The sequence below is a fragment of the Vigna unguiculata genome, chromosome 1, assembly GCF_037176805.1.
Source record: "Vigna unguiculata cultivar grain cowpea cultivar isolate G323 ecotype 2 chromosome 1, ASM3717680v1, whole genome shotgun sequence".
NCBI classification, from domain to species: Eukaryota; Viridiplantae; Streptophyta; class Magnoliopsida; order Fabales; family Fabaceae; genus Vigna; species Vigna unguiculata.
The window spans coordinates 43,947,338-43,965,548 of NC_140792.1; the positions used below are offsets into that span (position 1 = coordinate 43,947,338).

The window sequence follows — 18,211 nt, forward strand, 5'->3', positions numbered from 1 at the left end:
AAATGATAAAACCAAGGAGAAGAGAATTAAAAGTGATTTTTTTTATTATAGAAAAGAAAGTTACAAATAAAGGAAAAATTTGCAAATGATAAATATAATAATCTATTACAAAAATGATATTTTTAGTAGATAAATTAATTATTTTTATTATTATTATAAATTATAATTTTATTATCAATAATAGTAATAATATTTTTTATTTTTTTATTAACATTTAATTTATATATATTATTTTTAATTACTATTTTATTATTTTACTATATCATATTAATTATATTATATATAATTAACGTTATATATATATATATATCTTTATTTATTTATTGTAGTTTGTCTGTAGAAAAAAACATTATATGTGTACTTCTGTTTTTTTTTTTTCTTATTTCATTGGAGAATCAAAACAAATTATCGACGTTTCTCTTTCCTTCCATTTCTGCTCTCCTCACTAAAAACAAACATACAAGTGAACCATCAATCAGAAAAACAAACACATCGTAAATATTCATGATCATTTGGGTTACACATAAGACATTGATTTTTACAAGGCAGCGTATTAGTTAAATTTTAATTATACTTTGTTGACGCTGCATTTTTTGTATCATTGTAATGGAGTCGGTAAAAGTATAAGTAACTAATAATTACAAAACATTAGAAGATCTATCTAACTACTCTTGAATATAATTCCCAGTTTATAACCGCGAAGCATGTGGACCAAAAAAATCAGGTGCAAGTGTTGATGAGGGAAGAGCTACACGTGGCAACTCACCTCCTAGTCCCTCTACAATACGCAGTTTCCATTTCCCAGTATTACTCGCTACACTACTCTCGTTCTTTCCTTCATTCATACATAGCATTCATTCTCACTCCCCACAATCTTTTCTATGCTTCACCGCATCACCCATTCCTCTTCTCCCTCTCTTCTCCTCCTACCACGTCTTCTCTCTCACCAACCCTTCCCCTCTTCAAATTTCAAATTCCTTTTCTCACTCTCACCAAAACCTCTCACTCTCAACCTCATCCCCATGGCTTCCTCTCATTCCCTCCACAACCACACAAACCGACTCGCTTCCGAACAGAGCCCTTACCTTCTCCAACACGCACACAACCCTGTGAGTTTCCAACGCAAAATTGCTTCGCTTCTTCCATTATTATATAATTACAATTATTTACTTATTTATCTGCAATTCCCCGTTCAAGGTTGATTGGTATCCGTGGGGCGAAGAAGCCTTCGCCGAAGCGCGCACCCGCGACGTGCCTATCTTCTTGTCCAGTAATTCTCTCCCTTTCTGTATTATGTTTTTCCTTTTGCCAATTTCGTTTGCGTAATTGACTGCCAAGCTTTGCCTGTGGTGTTTTTGACGGCGATTCTGTTCGAAGTTGGCTACAGCACTTGTCACTGGTATGTACGCGCGCGCGCGTGTGTGTGAATCACGATTGCTGTCCTTAATCTCATGTTTGGACGTTTTCGGAATCTGAAGTGTTTATTTGTAAGGTGTCACGTTATGGAGGTCGAGTCTTTCGAAGACGCAGCGGTTGCCAAGTTGTTGAACGATTGGTTTGTTAGCATTAAGGTCGTTTAATTTTTCCTTTTATTTTAGTTTGAGTTTTAGTTTGTCGAAAGGTTCTCTCTGTTTTTACTCTATGTTGCTTCGCAAGAAGTTATGTTTTGTTCTGTCTTACTTTAATGTGTGAATACTGCAGGTGGATCGAGAGGAACGACCAGATGTTGATAAGGTATATAATATTGATACGTTAACTTTTCATTTAATTTATATATTTTGAAGCATGGCAGCTAAGAGTACCTAAGAGGATATTATATCCAGAATGGTGTTTAGGAATTATCCAAATTTCCTTTGGAATTTGAGGTTTTCACCAGGTAACAGGGCTTACTAAAGGATATTTTTGTCTTCGTCTTTAGGTATACATGACGTATGTGCAGGCTTTGTATGGTGGAGGAGGTTGGCCCCTGAGTGTCTTTCTTTCGCCGGACTTGAAGCCTTTAATGGGTGGAACTTACTTCCCCCCTGATGATAAGTACGGCCGACCTGGATTTAAGACTATACTAAGGTGAGAGACATTGCAAATGTTAACTAGAATTGTCAACCTGCTTGGGCACTTCTCTGAGTAAATTTGACGGATGGCATTAAAAAATGTTTGTGTATAAAACTTCAGGTCAATTGTTTAAAATTTCTATTCTGGTTTTTGAGGCTCTTATTTGTATACTCTCTTCTGTTCGCTTTCTCCAGAAAGGTAAAACAGGCTTGGGATAGTAAGAGGGATATGCTGATTAAGAGTGGAGCATTTGCAATTGAACAGCTTTCTGAGGCAATGTCTGCTAGTGCAGATACTGAGAAACTGCCTGATGGGGTTCCGGCTGATGCATTACGCCTGTGCTCAGAGCAGGTGAGGCTTTGAGCATATGCTTTTGTATACCATTTCAATTTTATCAGGAAACCTTCCCCTCCATTTCTTAGACATGTTTAAAGGGGGGAAAAGGAAAATGGGAAAAGAAAATAGAGCTTCCTTATACACAGTATTGCTGTCCTCTGTGCTATTTCTGTATGAAAATGTAGAAATTATTAAAAACATGGCAATCTTCTTTTCTTTCTTACTCCCAAAATTTTGAGGCTGATAGCAAACGGAATAGTAAGATTTTTATATTGTAACGACGTAGATCAAAGATATTATTCTCTTGTTTTTTAATAATGTGAGAGTGATCTTATATCTGCATGCATTTGTTGGATGTTTTGTTTTAAATCCTTAATTTATGCTGAATGTTTCAAATGTTAAATATCATTCAATCTACTGTTTCTTTATAGCTCTCTGGGTCCTACGATTCAAAGTTTGGTGGGTTTGGATCTGCACCAAAGTTTCCTAGACCAGTTGAGATAAACTTGATGCTTTATCACTCCAAAAAGTTGGAGGAGACGGGAAAATTGGATGGAGCTAATGGAAGTCAGAAAATGGTTTTGTTTAGCTTGCAATGCATGGCAAAAGGCGGGATTCATGATCATGTTGGAGGGGGCTTTCACAGATACAGCGTGGATGAGTGCTGGCACGGTAAGTTTACCTTAGACTTTGAGTAAATATTTTACATGTATATATGAGCTATTCCTGTGCAATTTGATTGGGCCATTTTAATTAGGATGTGCTTTTATATTCAATGCTCCTTGATTTGAAATCTTATGATTATATTGTTGAGCTGTTCATATCTTTGCAGTTCCACATTTTGAGAAGATGCTATATGATCAAGGGCAGCTTGCTAATGTTTATCTAGATGCGTTTTCTATCACTAAAGATACCTTCTATTCATATATATCACGGGATATCCTTGACTATTTAAAGAGAGATATGATTGGTCCAGAGGGTGAAATCTTTTCAGCAGAGGATGCTGACAGTGCAGAGACTGAAGGAGCTGCAAGAAAAAAGGAAGGAGCCTTTTACATATGGGAAAGCAAAGAGGTCTTTCATCCATTGGACTTTCCTTTTATTTCTTTAGGAATAACTACATTGTAGGTTCCTGAAAAATATACAAGTCTTTTATTTTGGTACCCCAAAAATAAATTGGTTCGATCAAGTCATTAAAAACTTTATATCTTTTAGTTGGGTCTATTTAGGTTAGGAACCATAATTGAGTATGCAGAAAACTGATTGTATTAACCACTAATTAAATCCATGTGAAAGAGAAGTAATAGACAGAAGTAGTGGAATGTGCTCCTCAGAGAAGAAAATGTTTGTCCAATATCATGTCTGAAGAGTAATAACTATAGCCAACTATCCTCTCACCACTCATCCCTATGTCCCCTTCCTATCTTGGAATCTATATTATGTATAACTAGTTCTGTCAAATTGCAAAACACTAAACTTTGGTTTTGCTTTCTCTCATAAACCTTCCAAATCATGGCGCCCTCTTTTGGTCCAAATCCAGCATCTGGCCTTTCAAAACCATTCAGAACTATCTGTGCTCGGCTGACATAAAAGGACTTGACATGGCCTTCAAGTTGCTGACAGGACACAACAACCCACTGATGTGACAGTCAGATGAAAATCTTTAAGGAGTCAATTTAAATAATTTATTTATGTTGGGTGAATTAGTAACTGTATTTTTGAAGAGCAAAATGTGTTCATCATTAACTGATAATTTGCTAAGATAAGCAGATTTCATCCTTCCCTAACTACTACTCAAATTCATCCCTCTCGGTAAGTGAGGCTCCCTCCACCCGCCACCCTCACATGCTTAAGAAAGCTCCTCTCTTTTATGACATTTTCTAAAGAAATTTACTCAGAAAAACTACAGCCAAAAACAGACTTACTTTATTTCTAGTTTTGCCTAAGATTCGCCCCAAGTCGTTAGTGTTTTCTTCACCATAATAAGGAAAAGGATAAAAAACTTTCAATGTTTCTGAAACATCATGCACAACTGGTTGTTCAATCGTGTGGATTAATAACTATTTTTCAAGAGTAAAATGTGTTAATCATTAACTGATAATTTGATAAGGACATTCTAATTACAAAAGTCGTTCAGGAAATATTTGTTTAAACTCATGAGTTGGTATTCCTTTAAATTTTGACATATGTTTAATATCTTTTTTTTTTTCATTGAGTGGTTCTCCTTGATATTTATTGCACAACTGTGGATAATATTTTCTTTATTGTTTTTTATTCTTGTAGATTTTTATATTGGACATCCAAATAAAAATAGAATATTTCTAGTTGAGAATAATTAGGTATCAGACATCAGTGTCCTGATTTCCTCGAGTAATTCTCGATCCTATCTACGGGGGTCGTGACATTTTGTAGTAAAATTGTTGTAATTAATGATTGGTTGGTGTATTATTTTTGGAGGTGACTTCCGACTTGTTTTGTTGTATGTAGGTTCAAGACATACTTGGAGAGCATGCTGCTCTTTTTGAGGAGCACTATTACATAAAACAATCGGGTAACTGTGACCTGTCTGAAATGAGTGATCCTCACAATGAATTCAAAGAAAAGAATGTCCTAATTGAGAGAAAGGAACCTTCAGAACTGGCACCAAAATATGGCATGTCAGTTCAGACATATCAAGAAATTCTGGGGGAATGTAGGCGTAAGTTGTTTGAAGCAAGGTCAAGGCGTCCAAAGCCACATTTGGATGACAAGGTATTTCCCTTGAATAATCGTATTGATTTATTTAGTATTCACCTATGATGATATATACTTCAACGTTTATGTGAACTCTCAAGGGTTCTTATGCTCTTAGGTTATTGTATCTTGGAATGGATTGGCAATCTCTTCTTTTGCTAGGGCTTCTAAGATTCTCAAGGGCGAAGCGGAAGGGACCAAATTCTACTTTCCTGTTGTTGGCACTGAAGTAAGTTTCCCTCGTACTAATATAGCATTGATGATGATGAATGGCTACCAATATTTAAAAAGATGAGAAACACTCCTACTTCATATTATGATGTCTGTGGAAGATATCTGTAAATTATCATATAGATATACAGTTTTAAACTGTTGAGCACAATTAATGCTTGTATAATGAGTAGTTTGAATTAGAGGACATTGACTGTTTAAGTTATGAAGGAATAGTGGGTAAAGTTGTTGGAGGAACACATGTAGCCAACTTGATTTTTCCTTTTGTTTTTAACTTTCTCCTCCTTTTGATTATGTATATTTCAGCCAAAGGAGTACATGAACATTGCAGAAAAAGCAGCATTTTTTATTAGGAAGCATCTTTATGATGTGGAGACTCGCAGGCTATACCATAGTTTCAGACGTTCTCCATCTAAAGCTCCTGGTTTCTTGGATGACTATGCCTTTCTGATTTCAGGATTGCTGGATCTGTATGAGTTTGGTGGTGGAATTAGCTGGCTTCTATGGGCCATTGAATTGCAGGAAACCCAGGTAAATATTGATTGTCTGGACGCCATAGAAATTTTATTTCTTGTATACCAGGCATTGAATTGCTAATGATATTTGTTGCTTGTAGGATGCTTTGTTTCTTGATAAGGCTGGAGGTGGATATTTCAATAATACAGGAGAAGATCCTTCAGTTCTCCTCCGCGTGAAGGAAGATCATGATGGGGCAGAACCGTCTGGAAACTCGGTTTCTGCTATAAACCTTATAAGATTGGCTTCCATGGTTTCTGGAAGTAAGGCTGAGAATTATAAGCGAAATGCAGAACATCTATTGGTGCGTAACACCCCCCACCCTTTTCCTCCTAAAAGTCGCTTCTTCTCATATATGTGCTAACAATGGTTGGATGGGGTTATTTGAGGTCTGTTTCTAGATCATTGGGTCAGTTGCAACTGACTAGAATTCTCTTCAAATGGTAATGCAGGCAGTTTTTGAGAAAAGATTGAAAGATATGGCTATGGCAGTGCCTCTAATGTGTTGTGCAGCAGACATGTTGCGCGTACCTTCTCGGAAACAAGTGGTCGTGGTTGGTGGAAGAACGTCTGAGGAATTTGAAAATATGCTTGCTGCAGCTCATGCATTATATGACCCCAACAGAACAGTAAGTACAGTTACTCCTTATATCTTTACATCTCGTTCTGATTGTAGTCAATATAACATTGGTGTTGATCGCAGGTTATTCATATAGACCCCAACAATAAAGAAGAGATGGAATTTTGGGAAATAAATAACAGTAATGTCTCTCTCATGGCGAAAAATAACTATGACGTCAACAAGGTTGTAGCTCTTGTTTGCCAAAACTTCACCTGTAGCCCCCCCTTGACTGATCATTCTTCACTTGAAGCTTTACTCTCCAAAAAACCTTCCTCTTCGTTCACATAAGCTAGTGGTTGTTATCTGGGTAAGATCGTCAGTGAAAGCTCCCTCTTGGATCCCCTTTTCATATACAGAACTAGTTGGTTCTGATTTCTCTCTCAAAAAAAGGTAGGTAATATTCTTCGTTGAGTTCAGGGATTGATGCATACCCTTTTCGATTGCCTGTGTTCAGGGGCCGCAATTTTTCCTCAAATTTGACATAGAATGATGCAAGTTTGTATATGTATACAAGGGTTGAAATAATTATCGAAAGCTGGGGTCTGTCCACATGTGTACTTTATTTTTCTCATACATGCACAATAAAGTCACAGTGCCACTACTAAATCCTTCATGTCTTCTTTTCGTGTCATGTCATAGTAAGTTCAAAAACCTTTCCAATCTGAGAGTTTCTTCTGTTTTCTTGTTCTGTGTCATTGAATGTGCATTATTTTTATGGGATTGAAAAAAAATGTAGTGTACATAGTGATATGTGACAATTTCTTCTTATTCGTAGCACCATATAATGACAAGAATTTAGCTTCTAAATTTTTCTTCTTATTCTGAATGGCCCAAACCAAATAATGCATAATCTTGTTGATTCGATTTTTGAAATATATTAAATTTGAATTGATTTTATGTTAAATCGTTTAGTATTTTGACATGTATAATTTATATAAGTTTTGTTTTTTCGTTTCGATAATATTTTCAAATATAAAAAATTAGTACTTCAACTGTGTAAATGTTTCTGAAAACAAATATTAAATACAAAATTCAATTTTTTCACTCTTGCAAATATTAATAAAAAGATCGAAGTGAAATAAGTTGGATGATATGCACTAAAAAATAATTTAATTAATTCTATCCGAATGGGTTAAAATTGGTTTAAAAAGTTTACTTCTATTAATAAAATAGTTAAATATGTTTTAGTTTTGAGATTTACCAAACACATTCTTAATTAATTCTATCCGTTGGTTTATAAAGTTTACTTATATTAAAAACATTGTAATTGCTTTTTATTTTATTTTAAACCATTGGTTTCTTATAAAAATTTCCCATACAATTTATAATTCGTAAATTCATAAATTTGAGGCTGTTACAGATTGTTCTTGGTTTCAGCCTCAATTTCAATCACAGGGTTAATTTACCAACATACCGTCCAACCCGTTTAATTCCAATTATGAAGTAATCAATATTTCTTTTTATTCTTCCAAGTGTTTCAAATCATCAAAAATAATACATGTTTAGTTGTATATACCGAGACAATTCAATAAAAACCTTCCCACAAAATATGTTAGAATTTGTTTTAATTATGATTATAAATGAACTAACAGAAACAAATATATGTTGTATTTGTGTACTTATTTTTATAAAGCTATTTTATATTGAGTTCTACTCTAACATTAATACTACTATTGATTATAAATTTTATCAAAATTTGTTTCAAACTTCAGAGAACATAAACACAGTTTCGCTCAGCACAAACATTCTCCTTCGCCACATTGAGATCGCAAATTCAATAATAACTAAAAGTAGAATGAAATAAATATAAATCAAATTGAAAACTGCACTTTATAATCTGTTACTGATTATTATATCAAAACGTCTACTATACGAGACAAGATAAATAAAAATAGTACTTCAAAACTTCACGAATAATATGAAATTCGGAATTGGTTGAAGTTTTTTTAAGCACACTATAGCAGTTATATTGCGAGTAGAAGAATAACACAACAACTTCCAAAACTAGTTAATCTTAATACGAAAAACAGTAAACACTGACAATATATAGTTTAAAGTATACAAGATAAAATGTTTTCTCGTACAATGCAAAACTTACAAAAAAAAAGACTAGAACCAACAAAAACATACTCCTCGTAACTACTTTTGTAGACAGATTTTCAGGCACCATCAAACATTCATCAAAAATACTCATTTCTTGGATTTCTTTGGCGCTCTGCGTAAAAGATATACAAATAAGCCAAAGTTCATAAAGAACCAAAAACTATATATATGGCATAATAAGCAAAAATAGTAAGACTCACTGTGCAGGTTGGGGTGCTGGGGCACTGGGTGCTGTTGGTGCCTTATCAACGGGACCCTAAACATTTAACAATACAAAAAAAAAAATGTAAAAATCTTCATTTCCAACTTCAGTGAACACACTCATAGTGCAGCAAATATTAATAAAAACACAAGTACATATATTCCAAGACAATGAAACTCACTTGGGCTAAGCGTTCCTCCCTCCGTGCAATTTTCCGTTCCCTGCTAGCCTTGTTCTTTGCACGCTTAGCCTCAAACTGATCAGACAAAGTCTTCTCTCTTGCCTTCTCAGCCTTAGACTTGTGAATGCTTTCCATCAAGACCCTCTTGTTTTTGAAAACATTACCTTTCACCTTCATGTACATATCATGGTACATGTGTTTGTCAATTTTCTTTGACTCCCTGTACTTGCGAAGCAACCGTCTGAGCACACGCATCCTTCTCATCCAGAGTATCTTGGTGGGAAGCCTAGCTTCCCTTGTACCCTTACGCTTACCTAATAGTATTCACAAAACATTATAGGAAGCCACTAACACCCTTCCAACCCCCTCTCCAGAGGACAAAAGAGTAACTCCTTCTATGCCACCCAACAATAATTAGCACAAAATAAGAATCTGACTTTCTTTCACAAAATAATAAGCAAATGCGTTATTCCTTAATTACAAACTTAGAAAATCTTGTCGAATGTCCAGTGACAATAAGACCATAACCATAAATCCTATATAAAACATGTCTAACAGTCTGTAATTTCGTTTTGTATAGATAAATTTTTCAATAAACCCTTGTAAACAAATGTTACTTCCCATACAAGTTAAAACTAGTTAACTCATAAATTAAAATCATCTTTCGGAAGAAAACCTTATAACAATCAGTTCATGCATAGACTAATTTCAATAACAGAACAAAGTTTAATTCATTTTATCTTCTAGTTTTCTTCTTCTGTATGTAGTTGTTAATTCTAGTTCGTTTGTAATTTTATTTTACATTAAGCAAGTTATCGGGAATAATTACCATATCCAGAATGACGACCCTTCCTCTTCGCCTCCTTCATCCTACGAGCACGTGATCGGGAGTGAATCTTGGTTGGCTTCCTAATGATAAACCCATCCTTTACCAACTTCCTTATGTTTTGCCCTGCAAAGTGAAACCTACTGTATTAAGTAAAAATTATGTATTCATATTACAAAACATTTGATTCAGCCTACACGATTAAACACCTTAAGGAGCTTGAAAATATCTTAGCAAATGCTCATATGTACAAATCCCCTTTCAAACGTAGTATTTAACTTAAGAACAGTTCAAATACCGATTACATATAGAAAATTGCACAGAGTCTAATGTTAAGAAAAAACTAATGCAGCAAACAACAGTAAACATCGGATCGAATAAAAAGTCCTATATTTTCAACGCTTAGGTAAGAAGAAAAAAATAATATTAAATAAAGACAATTATACTGATAAATTCAAGGAAAAGAGATATGATGCTGATAGAAAGAAAGGGTGAGCGTAGTTACGAGAATTGGCCATGGAGATTTCGTTGACTTCATTGGGGTCAAGCCACACCTTTCCTCTTCCGCACTTCAGCACACTGGCTGCAAGCCGCTTCTGCAGTTTCAGCGAAACCATGTTTCCCCTTCTCTGATGCTGCAACGGGGAGAACAAAACCCTAGATATGTTTTTGGTTATGAGTATATATAAATACCATATGTAAAGCCCAAATTATGAAGATTGGGCTGGGCCTGAACAGACACCATTTGTTGTTTGTGGACTGTCATACGGGCCCAGCACTTTAGCTTGTTAACCTTGTGTGTGTACAAAATTGGAGTTTCTGTAAAGTCTTATTATGTGATATTATGTAATTATAAAAATAAATATATTATGATCTATATCACATAAGACTTAAGAAATTAAGTCTTGATAAAAAAGAAACTATAAAAATAAATATATTTTATAATTTTATTAAAGATGTTTTTTATTGTGTAACTAATTTTTTATTATAAATAACTATTTAAATTAAAAAAAGTAATTATTAAAAGAATAAAATTGAAAAATAATATTTTATTATAAGTAATTATTTAAATTTTTAAAAATAGTGTATACTAAATAAATAATCTCTTTTATTAATGGTATATAAATATAGATAACAGTATGGATATTGATTTTTTTTTTTCTGAAAGAAGTGCTAAAAATGGTTTCTTAACATTTTAAAATTGTACTTGGAAATTAGAATCTTTAGCCAGATTTATTTCTCTGATTTTTGCTGTCATTCTAGCTATTGAATTGTAAGATTGAAAAAGAAAAATCATAGAAGTTCTGATTCCGTGCTCAATTTAATACCTGTAACTTGTTATATTATGGCCTATAGTTATATCACAAATATTTGGTTTTAGATTGAAAGACATGAACGAGAAGTAAAGGTTTTTGAATGAAAATGGTGGAAAGAAGAAAGCCTCTGATACTGTGTTCCACCAAACATGTCATCAATTCAACTGCTCCAACCACCAATCTCTTCGACCATGATTCTTCTCCCTCCTTCTTCAGTTTTCCTGTCGGAATCCTCCGGTTCTCCGACCTCACGAATCTCTCCGTCGACCACTCTTCCCTGCTTGCCCTCTCCACCCCTCTTCTCAAAACCCTCTCCATCACTTCAGGCTCACCGGTAATTCAAACCCCTTTAACTCAATTTCCCTTTGTTTCAATACTATATTATTAAGTTTCAATTTTTATCAGGTTCTTGTCAAGAATGTTGACACCAACACTCAGAAAATTGCAGTGGCTGTTGCTTTGGACACACCAGGCACCACGGCTAACACAGACTCTCCGTCTTCTAGTTCTTTATTTTCTTCTTCTTCTTCTCGAATAATGATTCTTTTTCCTTCTTGTCATTTCCCTTTCAATGGTTCTGTGTTAGATGATCAAATAGCCTATGTATCGCCACTTTTAGCCTTTAACCTTAACTTGCACGTGGCGTGCTTAAAATCCATTCTTTACCACGGGCAAGAGGCTTTGGCTTCTTATTTCGGACCTCGAGATAAAAGGGGTGATGAGGATGCTGCTAAAGGAACTGTGGATTCTGTCATCAACGTAGAATTGGAACCACTTGCTCTGCCTCCAAAATTTGCCTCCCTTCTGAGGGTTTCTTTTGTGAAGATACCAAAATGTGGCATTCTTGAATCTATTAGAGCAAGTTCACCTTTTGAGTCAGAACTGCGGCAAGACATGATCGACTTGTCATTGCAAAAGTACTTTGAAGTCGATAGGTACTTGTCCAAGGGAGATGTTTTTGGGATTAGCATAAGTTGGAATTGCAATTCCACTATTTGCGTTCCTTGTAACCAAAGATCATTAGATCAAAATGACAACCTTATCTGTTTCAAGGTACTGTGAACTCTCCCATGCTTTTGTTAAACCTTGAGAAACATGTCGGGTTGGTTGCTAGAGTGTAACTCGTGTCTTCAGGTTGTTGGTATGGAACCATCAGATGAACAGTTTTTTCGTGTCAATAACACCTTAACTGCTCTTGTGCTGGTAGGGAGTTCTCCATCCGCACTCCCTCCAGATTTGTTAATTGGTGGACCTGAAGGACCGGTGCCTTTGCGAGGGGACACTGTGAACATCTTGGCTTCGATACTCACACCAACTTTCTGTCCATCAGTGCTTTCTTCCAAGTTTAGGGTGTCTGTTCTATTGTATGGTTTGGCAGGTATGTCCTATGTTCCGATGCTTTGTTCTGTAAGGAATAAGTAATTTTCTTATTGATACTTCAAATTATTGTGTTTTGGATCATCATTTGACATCCTCAATTTTTGTTCATTTAAATTGTCAAATGGTAGTTTTGGAATGCATCGGCCATGCATGTTGTTTTTCCTAAATAACGTAATTATGCAGGTTGTGGGAAAAGGACTGTTGTTAGATATGTTGCTCGTCGACTTGGCCTGCATGTGGTGGAATATAACTGTCATGATCTTATGGTGTCTGATAGAACATCTGTTGCTCTAGCACAAGCTTTCAAGACAGCTCGAAGGTTATATTTTGAATACTAGCAATGATAACAAAACATATTGCGGAAGAAACTTTGGTCCTGCTTATTTTTGTTTTGGTGTTGATAAAATTGCATACTTTTCCATGGGGACAGGAAGACACGGTTCCATTAATTTATTAACCTGCTTTTTTCTTCGTAGTGGTTTTTCTCCCTACCTAACAGTTATTAGATAAAGCTTTCCTTTGGCCACCACTCCCCTTATAACCGATCATGTTAGGCACTGAGAAGTTTACTGTTTTTGGATATGATGTCTCTCTAAGCTTCTAGTCTTACCGGATGATAATATTACAGATACTCGCCAGCAATACTTCTTCTTCGTCATTTTGATGTATTTCGAGAATCACAATCACCCGAGGGTTCACCACATGATCAAAGAGGAAATACGTCTGAAGTTGCTTCAGTTATTAGGAAATTCACTGAGCCTGTCAGTGAACAACGTGATAGTAATTCCCTGGGGAAATCAAACGTTGAATCTGTAAGATCTAACTTTGAACTTTGTTGTTGCTATCATTGTTCTTTGGACTTCAACCTTTTCTGTCAATCAATTTTCCTGTACATGGCATATACTGTGTCTTATTTTATTGCCAGTCAGATGAAAAAGTAAATCAAGTTAACATCGAAAGAAATGGAGAAATAATCACTTTTTTTTTCAGCTCTCTTATGGAGCTTGTGACAAAGAAAAGCAATAATTTCCTGAAAAATAAGTGATACCAAACATGTTGTCTTATATTACAGCTTTCTTACATCTATTATCAATTAGCTGTCATAGGGTAAATCCGAATCAGGACCAGAAAAAACCTCAGAAACCAAAGTTGTCTTTTACTTTTTACTAGAATCTTGAATTTCAAAGAAATTTACTTTTACAGCATGTTGGTGAAGGTGGAGACGAGTGCTGAAAAGGCAAGTGAACACCAGGTCCTATTGATTGCTGCTGCTGACAGTTCAGAAGGTCTTCCATCAACTATCAGACGCTGTTTTAGCCATGAAATAAGCATGGGGCCTTTGACTGAAGAGCAAAGAGCTGAAATGCTATTGCAGTCATTGCAAAGTTTTTCTGAACTCTTCTCTAATGTAAGGGTTTTTGGAACGGAGCTTCATGTTGTGTTTGTGTCTACTTCTGATTCTTTTTTCTTTAGAACAAACCTTAGATCAAATTCTTTATTTACATGCCATCAAGTTCGTAAGCTAAACGACAACATCTGTGTGTTACTTTTGACTTTAAACAACATATATTGAGAATATACATTGTCATTTCATTGTTAGATTTGAGAATTTGATGGAAAAGGTCTTATAGAAACTCGATATTAAGTTTTGTCATTTGTTGGGTTAATTAATTGACCAGTTAGTAACCAAACTAGTCATGACATTTCTCTCAATAAATTTTAGAACACAAAAAAAAACTGACTTAAAACTTAATTGTAAAAGAAAACAATATCAGTAAAGAACTTCCTTTAAAGTTGAGAATGGGAGAAAGGTGGTGCCATGGGATCAATTTGAAATTCTGATTTACTTCTCAATTCTCAGCCAAAAATATCAAGGAAAGTGAAAAAACGGAGATACCAAATGTTAGAACATGCTTTGTATAATAATGTAGATTATACATCCAAATTTGTTCAAATTATTAAGAAATGCTATAATTTGTGCTCCTGAATCCCTGATTAAATCATTACCTAGGCGTGTTAGAATTGACTGATTACATTGTGGCCTCTTGCAGACTGATTCAGAAGCTTTAGTAAAAGAAATAGTTGGACAGACATCTGGTTACATGCCCAGGGATATTCGTGCTTTAATTGCTGATGCTGGTGCCAACTTATTTCCGAGAAATAATGCTAAAGTAGAGAAAGACGAGTCTGATGATGTAGATAGTTTTTTTAATTCCAAGATGGCAGAAGACACCAGTCACGGGAAAGTTTCACATCAGATTCCTGGGAAAGAAGACTTGTTGAATGCTTTGGAGCGATCAAAGAAAAGAAATGCGTCAGCATTGGGTACTCCAAAGGTAAATTTAGTGATTAGGCTTCATGATGGTTTTCTTGTCTGCATTTAAGCAAAACAATTTTCTGTTGTACTGATGCCAACAAATGTATATCTTGGAAAACATGTGTTCTGGGGAAAAAATGTTCCTCAATGCACAGAAATTTTGAAGTGTGGATTTTTCTTTCGCAGGTTCCAAACGTGAAATGGGAAGATGTTGGTGGGCTTGAAGATGTCAAAAAATCAATTCTGGACACTGTTCAGGTGGGCTTCTTGTATGATATAACTATATTGCTTGTTACTTTCCCATATTTGAAGGTACAATTTCCCTCTTTAATGAGTCAGTCTGGATAAACATCTCAAGAAGAACTTTTAGTGGTAAAATGAATAAAACCTCTCCTACAAGTTAAAATCAACTTGTTCACCTCTACTTTTAAGCTCTCTCGTCTAGCTTCTCCAAAGATTTAGGTCATTAAGTTGATTTTAGCTGGGATTTTCGCTAATGTCTAATTCATTCCGTATTTCGTGTTGTAGTTACCTCTCTTGCATAAAGATCTATTTTCATCTGGATTACGCAAGCGATCCGGTGTTCTTTTGTACGGTCCCCCTGGAACTGGCAAAGTAAGTTGTAATGTACTTGTAAATGGCAATTTTTTACTTCAATTCTTTTCATTTTAGTTACGAAAGATTTTTGACACCACTGCCTTGCTCTTTTATCTAACAACAGACATTATTGGCAAAAGCTGTTGCTACAGAATGTTCCTTAAATTTTCTTAGTGTGAAAGGTCCTGAACTGATCAACATGTACATTGGAGAGTCTGAAAAGAATGTTCGAGACATTTTCCAGAAGGTATAGTAGTATTTCAGGGTAGTTTATCAAAAATAGTTTCTCAATTTGAATTGTGTCCGAGTAAGTATACTGTGTCTCTTTAATGTCAACCAGACGGTTCTCTGAACAGAATTTGATAAATTGAAGTTCAAAATAATTCACAGGCCAGATCGGCACGTCCATGTGTCATCTTCTTTGATGAGCTTGATTCACTTGCACCAGCTCGGGGTGCTTCTGGAGATTCTGGGGGTGTTATGGACAGAGTGGTTTCTCAGGTGGTTTCCTATTCTGAGCAAGACAATGATGTTTGCAGTTTTCTTACCTGGGTTTCCTAATGTAATACATTCCCTTGTTATTTATTAGATGCTTGCAGAGATTGACGGCTTAAGTGATTCAACACAGGTCTTTTTATCTGTTTGAATATTTATTCTTAGGCAAATATATTATCATATTCTACTCTAACAAATGTGTCTCTTTCCTGGACTCTTAATAGGATCTGTTTATTATAGGTGCAAGTAATAGACCAGATTTGATAGACCCAGCCCTTCTGCGCCCTGGTCGATTTGATAAACTATTGTATGTTGGAGTTAACTCTGATGCATCTTACAGGGAACGGTAATTGGCGTACTTTTCCTGCTCTCTGATCTTGTGAAATATCTCATACATGCTATTGTGAACCTCTGATCCCATCTTTTCTAGGGTGCTGAAAGCTCTTACCCGAAAGTTCAAATTGCATGAAGATGTCTCACTTTACTCTGTTGCAAAAAAATGTCCACCAAACTTCACTGGTGCAGACATGTATGCGTTGTGTGCAGACGCTTGGTTCCATGCTGCAAAACGTAAAGTAAGTTTGACCAGGATCACAGGACCTGCTATTACATTGCATGAAATTTGCTTGAACACTAGATCATTAAGGATTCTGAGATTATAGTGGAGTAGTATCCATTTATAGAGGAAATTGCAGCCTGTATTTACTGTCACAAACAAAATGCCAGCATTAACATTTCAAAAACCTCTACAAGACTAGGCATAAACTATCATGTGATTGATTAGAAGAAGGGTACTCAATTTCATTGTTTTCTTAGGTTTTGAGTGCAAATCCAGAGTCTTCCAGCAAAGATAATGAAGCAGATTCTGTTGTTGTTCAGTATGATGACTTTGTCGAGGTAACTTTCTATTGTGTTGAAAAATCTGGTTATTTGTGGTTCAAATCTCAACACTTGTAGAGTTACCAACTTATCCATGAATTGGTTCAGGTCTTGGAAGAGTTGTCACCTTCCCTCTCAATAGCTGAGCTTAAGAAGTACGAGCAACTGAGAGATCAGTTTGAAGGCAGATGATTTTGGTTACCATGTTGTTTCTGCTGCTGTTTTAGGAACTATAATACAAAGTGTTCATTGGTTTTCTTTTTTATATTAGTAACATTGATTAGGGTTCCAGTGAAGGGTACAGAGTATTATTATCTGTATATTAGCTGGCTATTAGACTTTGAAGCACAGACCAGTGACCCACATGTACCTAGCTCATTCCTCTATCATTTTTTAAATAAAGATGATACATCATATATGTTTTAATTTAACAATATAAGTTTATTCAAATGCTCCTTCTTCTATTGGTTTCCATCATTCACATACTCACTTTCTCTTTTTGTTTTGTTACACCCTTAGCCAGACCCTACAATGTCCCTCTGTTGTCCAACTCCTCATTTTTTCTTCCTATTCTGATATATTATATATAATTCAGTTTTACTTTTTAAATATATTTTATTTTATTTTTCCATTAGTATATAATAATAAAAAATATGATTGAATTTTGTTTTTGGTATTATTGTATTTATTAACCAACTTTTTTATTTTCATTATCAGAAAACTATCCATAAAATTGAAAGTATTTTTATTGTGTAATTATAATAAATATGAAAAATACAATTTCTTATAACTATTTTAATGCATGTCTTATTATAATTTTACTTTTTATTTTAATTGAAACTGACAAATGTTCCTAATATATAGTTATAGTTTTATAAAAACTAATAAAAAATATTTTTGTGTACACAAATTTTATAACTTCAATATAATTTATAGAAATATTTTTGGAAGATACTATTTCTATTTTTATTTAGTGAAATAACGTATCTCTCTTTTTATTTATTAAACTGAAGTATCTATCTTTTGTTTAACTATACTATCTATTCCAAACCAATTTCTCACTGATTTTCTTGGTATGTTTACAATTTTTATGCATGAGGTCGTTTTTTCTGTAACTGACTTTTAACTTGTTTTCTTTAAATTTATTTTTAGATATTTATCATTTTTATAAGTATTTTAGATTGAACTAAAATTTTAATATTTCGTATTAATTTAAGTATTTAATTCTTCTTCAAAAACTATAAATATTTAATATTTATAGTGAATTTAATCATTTAATTTTTATTTAATAAATATAGTTGTTTATTATTCTTGATTATTTAATTGTTATACAAAAATTATTTTATTGTATTTTCTACAAGAAAATTTTATAAAAAATGATTATTTGACTTTTAAAATTATTTCAGTTTCAGTTTAAATTTCATA

The 18,211-nt window shown here is 34.4% G+C and overlaps 3 protein-coding genes across 5 annotated transcripts; 2 read left to right on the forward strand and 1 right to left on the reverse strand.

The window, feature by feature from the left end:
- The first annotated feature begins 804 nt into the window (after positions 1-804).
- LOC114184543 (catalytics) lies at positions 805-7,171 on the forward strand. Its single transcript, XM_028071854.2, has 15 exons — positions 805-1,109; positions 1,198-1,270; positions 1,378-1,399; positions 1,493-1,571; positions 1,702-1,734; positions 1,919-2,067; positions 2,247-2,403; positions 2,820-3,060; positions 3,221-3,462; positions 4,876-5,139; positions 5,240-5,350; positions 5,659-5,883; positions 5,969-6,172; positions 6,321-6,497; positions 6,572-7,171. Exons 1-15 carry the CDS (start codon positions 882-884, stop codon positions 6,776-6,778), a joined length of 2,412 nt encoding a protein of 803 aa, XP_027927655.2. The 5' UTR covers positions 805-881; the 3' UTR covers positions 6,779-7,171.
- Positions 7,172-8,486: 1,315 nt separating this feature from the next.
- LOC114165200 (large ribosomal subunit protein eL19z-like) lies at positions 8,487-10,479 on the reverse strand. Its single transcript, XM_028049863.2, has 5 exons — positions 10,308-10,479; positions 9,806-9,928; positions 8,977-9,290; positions 8,794-8,849; positions 8,487-8,705 (listed from the first exon to the last, which is right to left on the reverse strand). Exons 1-5 carry the CDS (start codon positions 10,417-10,419, stop codon positions 8,681-8,683), a joined length of 630 nt encoding a protein of 209 aa, XP_027905664.1. The 5' UTR covers positions 10,420-10,479; the 3' UTR covers positions 8,487-8,680.
- A 599-nt stretch (positions 10,480-11,078) lies between these two features.
- On the forward strand, positions 11,079-17,250 carry PEX6 (peroxin 6). 3 transcript variants are annotated; one of them, XM_028083297.2, is made up of 16 exons: positions 11,086-11,452; positions 11,524-12,171; positions 12,253-12,496; positions 12,682-12,817; positions 13,127-13,310; positions 13,715-13,906; positions 14,550-14,834; positions 15,002-15,073; positions 15,344-15,430; positions 15,537-15,659; positions 15,803-15,913; positions 16,002-16,040; positions 16,132-16,253; positions 16,338-16,482; positions 16,724-16,804; positions 16,895-17,250. In XM_028083297.2, the coding sequence occupies exons 1-16, from the start codon at positions 11,219-11,221 to the stop codon at positions 16,976-16,978; spliced, it is 2,787 nt and encodes a 928-aa protein (XP_027939098.1). In that variant the 5' UTR covers positions 11,086-11,218; the 3' UTR covers positions 16,979-17,250. The 3 variants fall into 3 exon arrangements, 2 of the variants coding, with proteins under 2 accessions (XP_085530219.1, XP_027939098.1); XR_003606271.2 differs by lacking the exons at positions 16,724-16,804; positions 16,895-17,250 and having other exon boundaries at positions 11,079-11,452; positions 16,148-16,253; positions 16,338-16,479; XM_085674093.1 differs by lacking the exons at positions 16,724-16,804; positions 16,895-17,250 and having other exon boundaries at positions 11,079-11,452; positions 16,148-16,438.
- Positions 17,251-18,211: the final 961 nt, after the last annotated feature.

Excerpts from the sequence above, each read along its gene's own strand:
- PEX6 (XM_028083297.2), top strand. The coding sequence starts at position 11,219 with ATGAAAATGGTGGAAAGAAGAAAGCCTCTGATACTGTGTTCCACCAAA. Across the intron at positions 12,172-12,252 it reads ACAACCTTATCTGTTTCAAG|GTTGTTGGTATGGAACCATC; the intron begins GTACTGTGAACT and ends TCGTGTCTTCAG. Across the intron at positions 12,818-13,126 it reads GCTTTCAAGACAGCTCGAAG|ATACTCGCCAGCAATACTTC; the intron begins GTTATATTTTGA and ends ATAATATTACAG.
- LOC114165200 (XM_028049863.2), bottom strand. The coding sequence starts at position 10,419 with ATGGTTTCGCTGAAACTGCAGAAGCGGCTTGCAGCCAGTGTGCTGAAG. Across the intron at positions 9,929-10,307 it reads AATCTCCATGGCCAATTCTC|GGCAAAACATAAGGAAGTTG; the intron begins GTAACTACGCTC and ends TTCACTTTGCAG. Across the intron at positions 9,291-9,805 it reads GGGTCGTCATTCTGGATATG|GTAAGCGTAAGGGTACAAGG; the intron begins GTAATTATTCCC and ends GAATACTATTAG.
- LOC114184543 (XM_028071854.2), top strand. The coding sequence starts at position 882 with ATGCTTCACCGCATCACCCATTCCTCTTCTCCCTCTCTTCTCCTCCTA. Across the intron at positions 1,735-1,918 it reads AACGACCAGATGTTGATAAG|GTATACATGACGTATGTGCA; the intron begins GTATATAATATT and ends CTTCGTCTTTAG. Across the intron at positions 6,498-6,571 it reads TATATGACCCCAACAGAACA|GTTATTCATATAGACCCCAA; the intron begins GTAAGTACAGTT and ends TGTTGATCGCAG.